The sequence below is a fragment of the Rutidosis leptorrhynchoides genome, chromosome 6, assembly GCF_046630445.1.
Source record: "Rutidosis leptorrhynchoides isolate AG116_Rl617_1_P2 chromosome 6, CSIRO_AGI_Rlap_v1, whole genome shotgun sequence".
NCBI classification, from domain to species: Eukaryota; Viridiplantae; Streptophyta; class Magnoliopsida; order Asterales; family Asteraceae; genus Rutidosis; species Rutidosis leptorrhynchoides.
Window position 1 is genome coordinate 18,707,891 of NC_092338.1, and position 14,373 is coordinate 18,722,263.

At 33.4% G+C, this 14,373-nt stretch overlaps 1 protein-coding gene across 4 annotated transcripts; it reads left to right on the forward strand.

Moving 5' to 3' along the window:
- The first annotated feature begins 3,999 nt into the window (after window positions 1-3,999).
- LOC139851425 (probable LRR receptor-like serine/threonine-protein kinase At1g29720) lies at window positions 4,000-13,680 on the forward strand. 4 transcript variants are annotated; one of them, XM_071840456.1, is made up of 25 exons: window positions 4,001-5,327; window positions 5,422-5,578; window positions 6,095-6,166; window positions 6,283-6,354; window positions 6,553-6,624; window positions 7,063-7,134; window positions 7,220-7,291; window positions 7,393-7,464; window positions 7,619-7,690; window positions 7,782-7,853; window positions 7,936-8,001; window positions 8,155-8,226; window positions 8,356-8,421; window positions 8,563-8,628; window positions 8,711-8,746; window positions 8,851-8,891; window positions 8,970-9,337; window positions 10,051-10,270; window positions 10,438-10,593; window positions 10,867-10,976; window positions 11,057-11,267; window positions 11,761-11,998; window positions 12,547-12,697; window positions 12,965-13,296; window positions 13,347-13,680. In XM_071840456.1, exons 1-25 carry the CDS (start codon window positions 5,246-5,248, stop codon window positions 13,423-13,425), a joined length of 3,027 nt encoding a protein of 1,008 aa, XP_071696557.1. In that variant the 5' UTR covers window positions 4,001-5,245; the 3' UTR covers window positions 13,426-13,680. The 4 variants fall into 4 exon arrangements, with proteins under 4 accessions (XP_071696560.1, XP_071696557.1, XP_071696559.1 ...); XM_071840457.1 differs by having other exon boundaries at window positions 4,003-5,327; window positions 10,075-10,270; XM_071840458.1 differs by lacking the exon at window positions 8,563-8,628.
- Window positions 13,681-14,373: the final 693 nt, after the last annotated feature.

Here is a 14,373-nt window from a genome sequence, read left to right on the forward strand (position 1 = left end):
GGGGACTCATATACGGAGCCATAGCCACTGACCATGCATCTTTTAGATTTACTTAGATGTCGTAGCAGCTGACCGAAGTCAGCCTATTGTTTCGATCTCTATTCTTGTCGAACTTACTTAGCTTTTATGATGACGAACGATGATGATGATGATGGCACTTAAACTTATTTTATGAACTATTAGAATTTATAAAGACAACCTACTGACCTAGTAACCCTTGATTTAGGTTGACGACCTTTCGGACCGACTTACTACTTGCGTACTTTCATTACCGACTTTACCGCTTTTATCACTGTGAGTTATAGCATCCCTTTTTACCACTTTTACTATTTTTGGGACTGAGAATACATGCGCTTTTTACGTTTTACATACTAGGCACGAGTACTTAAACTTTATATGTGTGTGGGTTATACAACGGCATAAACTTTCCCCTTAGCAAGGTAACGTTTAGTCATTGGTTTTTGAACCGGTGAACGCGAATCTTAGATATGGATCCATAGGGTTTGACATCCCCACTCGGGCTAGTCGCGCTAGCATTTAACGGGTGTTTAATACTTCGTGAACATACGCACTCGCCAAGTGTACTTTCAGGGGATTATAAACGTTACTAGTTACCGGGTGCCCACGGTTATACATATACTTTATCATACTGATTTGAATTACTGATTTGAAACGCTTGTTTGAAGCACTGAAATCTCGTGGCCTATATTACATTACTGATTACAAACAAACTATAGCTCACCAACATTCGTGTTGACTTTTAAGCGTGTATTTCTCAGGTGCTTAGACGTTGTTGCTTCCGCTGTTAGACTTGCTGTCTTGGTGTTATAAACTTGCTATTACAGACTTGCTGTGTTAGACTTCCGCTGCATTACTTAGAGATGTCTCAAGCATGAAACTTTTACTTTGCATTCGCAACTTATGTTATTTTCAAAACAATAGCTTTGTAATGACCTTAGTATCATGTACTCCTGTTAATGTTCATATTCATCTTTTGTAAAACACTATCTTTTCATGAATGCAAATCGGTTTTCCAACAGCATATAGTGTTTGACCATGTAATGATCCTGTTGTTGATGATCCGTACACGATGGTTTTGTACGGGGCATCACATTAATTTTATTTGATCTTAAAATATAGTATATATTATAGAAAGTGAATTATAGCATTTAATTAATAATCATACGAGTAATTACCATATTAACTATTAGACAAAACTTATGAACAGTATTAGGGGTATTTTCATCTTTACACCTTTTTTTTCTTCCTTATTTCTTTCAAGTAACACCACAAAAGCCCCCCACACTTTGTTCAAAAATTAAAATCGGCCCCCAACACAGGGGGTTAAAGCGTCAAATCAAATTTTTTATAAAATATCTTAAATAAACTCCACTTAAATATTCAACAGGTCATATCTTCTCGCTCGCAACGAGTTAAATTTTTCCGACACCATCCTTAAACTCGAAATAATTTTATGAACACAATGTCACTAATTATAGGCAAAACGGACACTTTTAAAAAAATGCTAAATATTTAGGGTACTTTTCATATATGTAAAATTTTCACTCGCAGGCTCCGTAACTAAACACAATAAAATACATTAAAAATCGAACCCCCGCCGCGAAGCGAGGGTTCGAAAACTATATATTATCAATTGTATTCAACATTCAGTTAATAATATTTTAAATTATTTACATTATTTTATTATTATTATTTATTAATTACTTCAAGTCACTATATTAACTTATTTATGTATACTTTATCCGCTCATTAAAAGCTGTGAATGCATGAGTTTAAATCTCGATATTTTATTTGTAAAAAATTAATTTTTTAACATTCGTGTAATGCGCGGGCTCAAAACTCAATATTTACATTGTTAAACTTAAATTTACAATTTTCATGCAATACACGTACTCATAAAACTAGTTACTTGTTACTTGTATATATTATAAAGTTTGTATCATCATTTTCTTTCGGGGGATGATTCTCACACACACTTTTTTGATCCTCACACACCTATTTTAACTTTTTACTCTTCTAATAATACTCAATTGGTGTGTGAGGATCAAAAAAGTGTGTGTGAGAATCATCCCCCTTTTCTTTTTTATACAAACCTATTTGCTCATGTTTTCAAAGTTTGAACTTAATTGATAATATAAACCTATTTACTTATCTTTTCAGAGTTTTAACTTAATTAATTGTTAAAATGGATCCTTAGAAAATTCTTATTAAGCAATATTTTCACCATTCAAATTTATAATTTCACTATCATTTGTCACTTTTTTTTTTTTCAAAAATACCCTTCAATAAATTCTAATAAAGAAATATGTGCAACACATCATTAACGAGTTTTATTTTAAGAGAGAAAAAAAAGTTAGATGAAAAATTTGGCATAATATTCTTTTCTTCATTTACTTTTAAAATAGGGAGGATGCCATTTCTTTTCTTTTCCTTATTTTACTACGGAGTAGGGATGACAATGGATCCGATATGGATCGGGTGATACCGTATCCATATTCATATCCGTTTACTTTTTTCTCATCTATATCCATATTCATATGCATTTAGTTTCAGGTCATCTATATATATATATATATATATATATATATATATATATATATATATATATATATATATATATATATATATATATATATATATATATATATCCATTGGATTAAGCGGGTTAATGAATATCCAATGGATATTAAAAAAATGTTATAATAATTTCTAATATACGATTAAAATAAAAAGTTATTATATCAAAAATAAATATAAATGACATAATTAAAGTCTATCGATAAGAATATGTTATCTTTGTCGAAGATATACCAAAATTTGTTAAATTTACTATAAAACATAGATTATAAAAAAGTAAATAAGAAATTGTAAGTTTATTTTGTTAAATATACTTGTTTTATTGTAATATATTATAGTTTATCATAGGATTATAAACAAAAATATAAATATAAATCTAATGATAAAAGAACTTGTAATAGTAAATATGTAGGCATATATCTATATTTATATATTTATATATGTATTTCGAGTGGTAATGGATATATACATGGACGAAACTTTTCATCTATGTCCATATCTATATCTATTTAGATTCATCCATATCCATATCCATATCCATATCCATTTAGTTTTATCTATCCATATCCATTTAGTTTTATCTATATTCATTACGAAACAGGTGAATCGAGTGGATATTCACCGGATCAGGTGGTCATTGACATCTCTACTACAACAAGCCATCCCTACCACGAGTATTTCATTTATTTTTCTCAAAAAAAAAAAAAAAAAAAAAAAAAAAAAAACTAACAGAAGGTAATTTAAGAAATTAACGTGGATTTATCAAAATAATCATTGAAATATCAACTACCAAACAAAATAGGACTTTAAAAAGGATGAACAAAAAAGAATTGAAATCGAAAGCTACACCTTATTTGGTGAGGTCAGCATGGTCATTGGATTCTGTTTTCTCGGTAGTGCTCCCTCCAAATCCGGTGATTCTTTGCCGCCATAGAGCTCCGGTGAGTAGTCTGATCCTAACCCTAACAAACAAACAGCACCGCATCTATTGATACCTATTATTATCTTCATTCAAGTTTTTGCTGATTAAACCGTCATTTATGTTTAATAGGGTTTACATTATTAGTTCTTAGTTTGCTGAGATTCAAAGGTTTTTGCTGTGATCCTGAACTGGTTGTTAAATTTTGATTCTCACCAGCTAAGAAACTGTAATGTTTATCTTCTACTGGATTGATTATTAATCGTATAAGGTATCATCATAGCTCATATATTTACAAAGATTTTGGTAATGGAGTGATTACTCTTATGCATTCTCGATTTTTTTTTTTTTTTTTATAACATAGAAAGGAAACCGACATATTAAAAAATAATAGTGATTCTCGAGTTTTAATTTTAAATAGAAATAAATAGAAAGGAGAAGACGGTATAGGATTAGAAAGGATAGTACAATTATATTTTTTTAACAACACTCTCTGCCTATATTTGGACGGACGGATTACGAAGGATAGTAAAACACTCTCATCCCATTTCTTTTCCACTCCTTTCCGCTGAAAAATAAACTCGAGAATACTTAGGAATTATGAAAAGCGTAAGTTCAAAAATTGAATCTTAGATAAATGAAGCTTTCTTGACTTTATTTTTCATAATTCCTAAGTATACAAAGCGTAAGTTCAAAGCGTAAGTTGGAATGAAGCGTAAGTTCAAAACTTGAATCTTAGATTGATGAAGCTTTCTTGAACAAGGAACCTAAAAGTTGGAATGAAGTTTTACCCTCATGTGCACATCATGTAGGTAACTTAACGGCTTTTGTTTTAGTCTATTGTGGGGTGCTTTGTGGCTCGGCTCGCCTTGCCTCACCTTTAGATAACTCGTTTGGTTTGGTTGTTTTTGTCATGTTTCCTTTTGTTTTCTAATTGGGAGGCAAGCGCGGGTTCTTCGTGTTGTTCTTTTGTTGATTGCTTTCATCTTCGTTGAAAGCTTCCTGGTTATATACAGTTTTTCGGTTTTTCGCCACAAAAAAGTAATAATGACTTCCACGTAATTATGGTAAACCACAGCGAGATGATAAAAAAAACTTTTGGGACTGGGTGATAAAGAAATGACTGTATGATACTGATTAATAATGCAGATATTATCTATAATTTACAGTTATTTGTCACAATATGATTGAAAGTGACTAAATTAAGTGGTTTGTTATACATGAATGGATCATATAGCTGCAACACTCCTTAAAGGTCTAAGTCTTCGTCTTCTTCGCAATATTTATTATCCATCCACCTCACATTTTCTATACCTTGACTATCCCTACTATAATTAATTGCTTCTAACTATAAGGGCTGACTTGTCAAAAGTAAGTTTCAAATAATGCTAACAAACGTGTGATGAAATATTCGCAAAGAACACATGATAACTAAGAGTATACAAGTTTCCGAGTACGCGTACGAATATAGTATTAGTGTACGTATTATATTAATTTCCTTTTTAATTTATAAATCGTCACATCATAAAGAAGAGTACACTTATTGGATTAACATTGATCGACAGCGACAGCGACAAGTTGTTTTGTAGTGTTCAAAATGCATAAATAGTAGAAGACTCGTTAAGCTATAGCTACTACTACTGATATTCAATCGCTTAATTAGCTGTTTGATCAATAATACATGTATGTATCTAGATTAAAAAAACAATTATAGATTGATCAAGCAACATGTTGGTTATAATTCTGATAGTTGCGTTACTCCCCTTTGGTTTTGCTTCAATGGACACATCGTGTCTTCCAACTGACGAAGGTTTATGTCATCTCTCATTTACTATATTTGTAACTAATTATTATGATTTTTTTTTTTTTTTGATTATTAACTGTTTATATTTCTTTTTTGAAAGTGGATGCATTGAGTGTTATCGGAAGGAAGTTAGGTAAAGATTGGAATTTCGAAGGGCCGTGTTGTAGTTGGATCACTACTAAAACTAGATATTACGTCGATAGCATCCTTTGCAACGTTAACTGTGGATCCAATACAACTTGCCATGTTGTTAGCATGTAATTTCTACTTTTCACCTTTTCGATTGAATACTGCTGAAGATATTTACCAAACAGCTTTTTGATCGAATTATGTTTTGCGAAAGTGGCTACTAGCTAGAGTTAGAAAAGCAGTCAGCTTTCATTTGGTCTTAATACATAGCTAGATATTTTAATAAAATTTTGAATTTAAGTGTTTCTTGTATCGAGTAGCTGGATGCTGATAGATCTACTGCTTTAGATGTCGTTCCAAAATCGGTGCTAACGGTGTTATGCAGAATATAGGAATTACGTATAAATATGCAATTGATCATTGTACAAAACATCAGCATATTCTCCTGCTTTTTATAAATAGCCCACACATACTAACTTATCAGAGGTTTTTGTTTTTGTTTTTGTTTTTTTTGAAAGGCAAAATAATAATAGAGGATTGGAACTTATCAGATTTAATAACGTATATTTATTTCAAGACAAATGAAAAAGATCAAATATAAAGATGTTATAATTATGGAATATTGTTTTGGTTTATAAATGCAGAAGTCTGAAAGGACAAAGCCTACCGGGCACTCTTCCACCGGAACTCGTCAAACTTCCCTACCTACAAAACATGTACGTATATTCCTTTCTTGCTTTTGTTGTTAATTACTTTATTATCTTGTGTAAACTGTGTGTAATATTTAGTACGTGACTGACGTAATTATATATGTATTTTTTTACATGTACAGCGACTTAGCTCGCAACTTTCTGAGTGGTACCATCCCTCCAGAATGGGGTTCCATGGAGCAACTTTTAAACATGTACATACTTGTTTCAATTCCTTCTTCATACTCTTCAGCTTTTCTTTTGGCATTTTAAAGTATTAGTTGGTTAATGTTAGTATGTCTTAATATCGACGCTGCCCAACCATGTTAATCTTTTGTAATCTTGTCGTTGTTAATTTATTGGTTTCGTTTAAATTTTTCCTAAACTAAAAATTCATGTTTACATTTCTGCAGAAGTCTTCTTGGGAATCGTTTGAATGGATCAATCCCAAAGGAACTCGGAAATATCAGTACACTGACTACTTTGTAATGTTTCATCTTTTGTCAGAAATTTAGCACAACAACATAATTGTCTTAGTTATCTATCGGTAAAAACAACCTAACATAAATTTAATATCACACATCAATTGTCAATGACCACTCAATATGAATTGGATCAATCATATAACCCTAAACAATAGTGGACCTTTTGATTAAGCACAAAATTAATAACTCAATGATAATTAGAATTACCATGATAATTGTCTTAGTTATCTATCCGTAAACGGATGCGGTTTTCCTTGTTTAGGCTACCCGGGGAAGGATGTATGTGGCCAATCTGGTATTATGTGACCGTTTTAGACTCTTTTCCCTGGCCACTGAGCTATCTTGGGTTATCCGTTACATAACATAATATCACAATCACTTGTTTGTTTTTTCAACTCTTTTGATGTTTATGGATTGATCAATTGTATTGTTGATTAGAACGGTAGAGGACAATCAGATGTCTGGAATAATTCCCGAGGAGCTTGGGAATTTTGCAAGCATTCAGAGATTGTAAGATCGCCCGCAGTATATGAATTTTGTATCGACTTTCTAAAATAGCCACCAGTGTTTCATTGTTGTCATTTATTTATTGTAGACTTCTGAGTTCCAATTACTTTACCGGTGAGTTGCCTGCATCGTTCGCAAGATTGACTAAAATGATGGAATTGTGAGCTCTACTATCTTGTTGGATTTTATTATTAGTTAGTATAATCCTTAATTTAAGGACTACATATAACATATATCACCGATTATTTCAAATTTCTTCAGTGGGCTTGGTGGCAACAATTTCTCTGGAAAGATACCCGATTTCATAGGGAATTGGACAAATCTCACAAGCTTGTGAGATTTTCGATTTTTGTTCCATATTGCATTTGTGATACACACACACATATATGTATAATGTAGTGTGTGTGTGTGTGTATATATATATATATATATATATATATATATATATATATATTAGTTGCTTTTAACTGAAGTTTATAAATGGCAGAAGGATGTATGGCAGTGGTTTGGAGGGGCCAATACCACCTAGCATAACTCTTTTGAGCAATTTGAGTGACTTGTCAGTAATTTTTCTATAAATATTAATTTATCTATATGCATTATTATTAATAAAGAGTATCTTTATTGATCGAGTGAATTAAGAAATGCAGGCGTATCAGCGACTTGAGAGGACCAGACACAGTTTGTCCACCCTTCAGCAATATAACGCCTTTTATAACCCTGTAAGTTTAATCTCATCTTTTACATGTGTGTTACCACTTTCTTTTTTTTTATGTACATATTCTAAACTTAATGTGCCTACAGGATCTTGAGGAGTTGCAATCTAATCGGCAGCCTACCAGAACCAGCTCCAAGTGTTACACAAATCCTGTTAGTAACTTAATTTACATGTTCCTCAAATTTTATACGTGCCTATTAAAGATAATCTCTTTTAAACGAGTTCTTACAAGTAATTTATATGTAGTTCAGTTAGTCACAATTTTAATTTATATCACGACATCATTGTTTATGCTACTCCTTCAGAGACTTCAGCTTCAACAAGTTCAATGGGTCCATTCCTGAAGATTATGATGCTCTAGAGCAAACAAACTACATGTAAGCATCTTGTATTATTATAGACAATCGGTTTACGAACTAATGATGATCTTTATACTAGATCTCTTTTTCTCTTATTTATTTACGGTGAGTAGTGACACCTTGTTAATTTACTATTTTGATTTTCAGTTATCTTACTGGGAACCGACTATCTGAAAGTGTGCCTGATTGGATGCTCACTCTAGGAGAGACCATGTAAGTTATATATCTACCGTAAAACTTGTAAAATCAAAATAAGATGTGAAGGTAAAAATTGATGTTGTGAACTTGTACAAGTCATATGATAAACACGCTCTCGTGCTTGGTTTTGAAATATAACGAATAATAATACTGCAGTGATCTGTCGTACAACAATTTTACTTATGATAGCTCAAAGGGTTTATTTTGTCCAAAACGGGACACGTAAGTTCATTTCCTTATTTCCACAACATACATGTTTCTTATTATTATCAGCTAAATGTTGCGGTTTTGTTGTGTTTGATAGAAACTTGTTTCAATCATTTTCAACAGATAACATTTCGTAAGTTTGTCTTTCTCGATTCTTTGATCCATATATATACTTGCTAATTTGTATATTTCTTTGTGTCTTACTCTTTCTATTTTCATTCTGGTATTATTTTCCAGTAAAAAGGCCGAATGTTTGACGGATATTGTATGTCCTAGAAGTAAGTTAAAGTTCCCTATTGTTTTATCATACACTGATAAAGATTTATTACATATTACTAGTTTTATTTGTCGATTAGATTCGTACTCCTGGTATATAAATTGTGGTGGGAATACACAATTGGTTGGAGACAAGCTATATGAAGGTGACATAGACCCCAAGAGTGGTTTCTTATTAACTGATAATCGATGGGCATTTAGCAATACAGGGAGCTTCTTAGATGACAGTAACCTTGACAGTTATACCGAGACTAATCTTACTGGGGTCCCACTGAAATACTCTGAGTTGTACGCAACTGCACGAGTCTCTGCTTTGTCTTTGACATATAATGCTTTCTGTATGATGAACGGAAACTACACCGTAAGCCTCCACTTTGCTGAGATCGTTTTTACTGATGATGGTACATATACCAGCCTTGGGAGACGCGTATTTGATATCTACATACAGGTATATTCTTGTAGATATTATGATGGAAAGATTTTAAGTATTGAATGTTTCTGGAAATATCTGGATTGGACGCGTTGGGTAATGGGTCGAAACACTGTTAACACATGTTGAGATGGGCTGGATTGGGTTGACCCACTAAAGGTTTATGAATCGTGCTTACTCGTTCTCATCATATGGAATTATAGAATTATAGAATACAAGAATACAACTACCTTCCTCTATTATAGTATGCGATATGCTAAATAATACTCCGTATCCTATTAATATATACAATTTTAATACTATATATACATTACTGATTACTCGGCTATATACCACTGTATATTAATGATGTACTCTGTAATATATGCCTGCTGTCACCCACCAGCTCTTATTGTCTATTTTTAATCCTTTCTAAACAAAAATAATGAATGCATCATTAGTCTTTAATACAAAAACAATATTATTACAATTTACATTTACAATGGCAATTAAAATCTATGTAAAAAATGATTTTGGAGTTTGTATGCGTTGAGAATTCAACTTTGGGTGTTCAACCCATTCATCTATTTTTTAGTTGTCATAACCCATTTGACAGGTAATTGATATAAGACACAACCCAAGTCGGCTCATGTACATCTAAGTGTGTCGAAATGGCTCATGTACATCTAAGTGTGTCGAAATGGTCATATATGTACATCTAGTTCCTCTTTAACGGCTAAGTTTTGCATTATATACACGGTTTGTGGATATGGCAGGGTGACCTGGTGGAGAAGGATTTTGACATTAGTGAGAAAGCAGGAGGGGTTCGAAAAGCCATCGTGAAAAATTATACAGCAGATGTTATCGCTAGTAGTTTAGAAATTCGACTCTATTGGGCTGGAAAAGGAACAACCAATCTCCCATTTCGAGGAGTATATGGTCCTCTCATTTCAGCTATTTCTGTAAATCCAAGTAAGTTATTATTAACCTCCAATGCCTTTGTGATTAATATCATGGTTTGGAGTTAATGTACTTTTTGTAACAATACTAATAGTGCAGTACGACATTAAGAACGCCTATTGTTGTTCCATTGTTCTCCTTAAGTAACAATTGTTTCTAATCTCATATCAATTATTCAGATTTTTTGGTTCCAAATGAAGTTGAGGAAAATGATAAAGGTGTTTCTAGAGGGACTGTGGCTGCAATTGTGGTTGGAGTAGTTTGTGGTGTTGTCCTAATTCTAGGTGTTCTATGGTGGTGGGGTTATTTACGACAAAGAGATACTAATGAACTAGGTATTTACATGCTAAGCCCGTAATCTGGACATGGCAAACTGGGCAGGTTGAAAGGGGTCTTAATACGTTTGGGTGTATCGGGTCATTTTGTAATATGGGTCAGGTGGACCCACAAACACTTTTATTCATTTTTACCAAGGGTCTTTTGAGATTAAACACGACCCGAATCACCCCATTTGTAAGTAAGTGGGTTCAAATTTCCATGCCTACGCTACTCTTTAGATTCTGTTAGCATCTTTTTACATGTTCTCAATCTCATTTGTCGTTCAACAGAGCTGAATGGAATCATTGGCTCATTTACATTGAGGCAAATAAAAAACGCAACTAACAACTTTGATGTCACCAATAAGATTGGCCAGGGTGGTTTTGGTTCCGTTTACAAGGTAATCTATTGTAGATTCGTAATTACTGAATCTGTTACATAGTTTTTCCACTAAGTTAAAAAGTTGATTATTTGTTGAAGGGAGTAATGCCAGATGGCACGTTAATAGCAGTGAAGCAGCTTTCCTCCAAATCAAGGCAAGGAAATAGGGAGTTCTTAAACGAGTTAGGCATGATTTCAGCTTTGCAACACCCACATCTTGTGAAGCTACATGGATGTTGTATCGAAGGAAATCAGTTGTTGCTAGCGTATGAATACATGGAAAATAACAGTCTTGCCCGTGCTTTATTTGGTAAAACGTTATGCTTTTCGTTCATAAATATCCCTTGATATTCTGGAAAATTGCTACATTTTCCTTCTTCAATCGGTACTCTAAAAGAGGGACATCTCAAGGTAGAGGTGGAATGTGGGTGGGTCAGACATGTTGGGTAAATGGGTAGCCGCATGAGGTAGTAAGTGGCCAGGTCATGCAGGTTTGGTAATGGTTAAAATGGTGTCCGGTTTTAACTGGCTGTTTTAGTACATGTAAGGTTACGTTCGGTTGACCCTAAACAGTTATTTGCATTATTTTTTTATAGAACCATTATAATATGATTACAGAACTATGTAACCTCAGTAATTATCTAATTGCTTATGTAAAACAATTTGGATACAATAAGCATTTAAATTACCCTTTAGGCGATGCTTTTATCAGGGAACAAATGCTTCTAAGTGGGATTATGATTGCATAGTTGTAGGCATTTAGTTATCATTTTGCTGAACTATTTTTATATCGTGGATTGAAGGACCTGAAGAACATCAGTTGGAACTTAATTGGGCAACACGATACAGAATTTGCATTGATATAGCGAGAGGGTTGACTTTTCTCCATGAGGAATCACAATTAAAGATTGTGCACAGAGACATCAAAGCCACTAACGTGTTACTCAATGAAAATTTAAACGCCAAAATTTCGGATTTTGGTTTGGCTAAGCTTGATGAAGAGGATGACACCCATATAAGCACCCGTATTGCTGGCACTTAGTGAGTTGTTTAACTATCCCTGTAGTTTATTACACATTGATTTCCCGGTTAAACTATTATTCAAAACTGGAGGTACAAAATGGGCTGGTTGGGTAAAGGGTTGAAAGCAGCAACAAAAATAAAAAAAATAAAAAAATTGTCTTTTGTTAACGGAGGTGAGAAATGGGTCTTCATCTTTCTGTTTTAGTTATTTTGTTGTAAATAGTTATGCATTAAAACCAAGTAGACCCATTCATAAGTAAATGGCTTGAAACTGTTACCTCTAATTTTTTTTAAAGGCAAGGCCCCAAAGTGTAGTCAGTGGAGATTGAACCTAGGTCTCCTTTGGAGATTCCCAAGCATCCAACCACTAGACCACCCCTTGGGGTTGTTACCTCTATACTAATTCTATACTAATAATTATAACATCAAATTTCAAAACATCTCGTCTACATATTTCAGTGGATATATGGCTCAAATAAATGGGTTGAAACTGTTACCTCTATTCTATTCTAATTCTAATAATTATAACATCACACTTCAAAATATCTCTTGTCTACAAATTTTAGTGGATATATGGCTCCTGAATACGCGTTGCGTGGTTACCTCACGGATAAAGCAGACGTCTATAGCTATGGAATTGTCCTGTTAGAGATTGTGAGCGGAATGGCTAACGTTTCTGACAGGTCAAAGGAGAATCAGTTTGTTCTTCATGATAAGGTAACATTAACTTTTCTAACTTATATGTTTGCATTTGTTCATCACATCCCTTATTGCTAAAGGGTGGCAAAGAAGAGATTAAAACTATGCATTAAAGCTATGGTTTGAGCAACTTTTGAACCTTTTACATATCAGATTTTTTATTTTTGCAACCCATTTGAGCTTATAATGATCAAAACACAAACCAACCTGACCCATTTCTACGTCTAAGTGATGATAAACTCAAAACTGTCATCTGAACTTAAATTTGTTGTTTCTTCATGTTAGGCCGTTGCTTTAAAAAATTCGGGTAATTTACTGGAGCTAGTTGATCCAAGGTTGGGTTCAGCATACGATTTACAAGAGATGATGACAGTTATAAATGTGGCTCTAGTTTGCACTGCAAGCTCTTCAGCCGACAGGCCCACAATGTCGTCAGTAGTTGGCATGCTTGAAAGCAGAATCTGTCCTGAAGAATTTGTTGCCGAACAAAGCCTCACAATGACCGAATACCATCGTGAGAAAATGATGAAACTACTTGGGAGTGCAAATGATAACCAAGTTCGGGAAACGTCATTCACATATACTGATTCTTCAACATCTGCTGTTGATCTGTACCCGAACGATCGTTTCAGTGAGTATATGTTAAAGAGGGGTGATTCAGAAAAGAGAACGATCGTTTCAGTGAGTATATGTTAAAGAGGGGTGATTCAGAAAAGAGGGATGATTCACAACAGTTATTACTTTAAAGGTGGTGCTCAAATCACTAATATGCTCCATTTGTCTTAAGACATTATGCATGTAATACATATGTTTCATTCCATTGTATTGAGTTTCCTTTGTAAAGGTTGCTCATCTTTACACCATCTAAGTTTTATAATGTTGTACATTATAAAGGTTAAATGTTTTGTTAGAGCATATTGTAAGTTCTTAGTTCATATCGAGTCTGTAACGTTTAATTCGGTCATTATGTTTGAACAATTGATGTAATCGGATGTTGAACATTGTGGTTATGTTTTGTTTGTGTTGCTTGAATGATTATTTGAATGTTGATATAACCGTTAGTCGTTTAGGTAACGAGATCGTTAAAGTTAAATGCAAAGTTAACTGACAAGGACATTCGCACGAATGACAGTTAATAGTACGAATGACAGACTCATTTGCACGAATGAGTTATGTCAGAGTAGTATTATGACAGATTGACCATTCGCACGAACGTGTGAGACATCCTTACGAATGTATTGACATTCGCACGGATGAGACTCTAGATAGAGGTTACAAGTTTCATTCACATGTACTCATTCTTGCAACCCTAGCGGCACCTAGTAGTATACAAATCGTTCATGAACATCCCAATACGAATAGCAACTCTAGGCATCGTTCTAATCTATTACGACATCAACAGGTTTCAACGGCGGAGCTAGTAGGGGGGCTTTGGGGTGCCAAGCCTCCCCTAATCGTATTTCTGTATGTCATATATAATTGTATTTTCAATGGAGAAAAAACGATTGTGGATATTTTAATTGGGAATCGCAGTTGGATTTAGTGAAAAGTCATCGGGAAGAAGATAGACCTTTTGTAACTCTTCATTTTAAGTCCTTAAACTATTATACTATATACTATCTTAGCCTCTTGAATTGATAGTATATCAATTTAACCCCAATTCATCATTAATCTTATTTATTAAATAGTCAAAA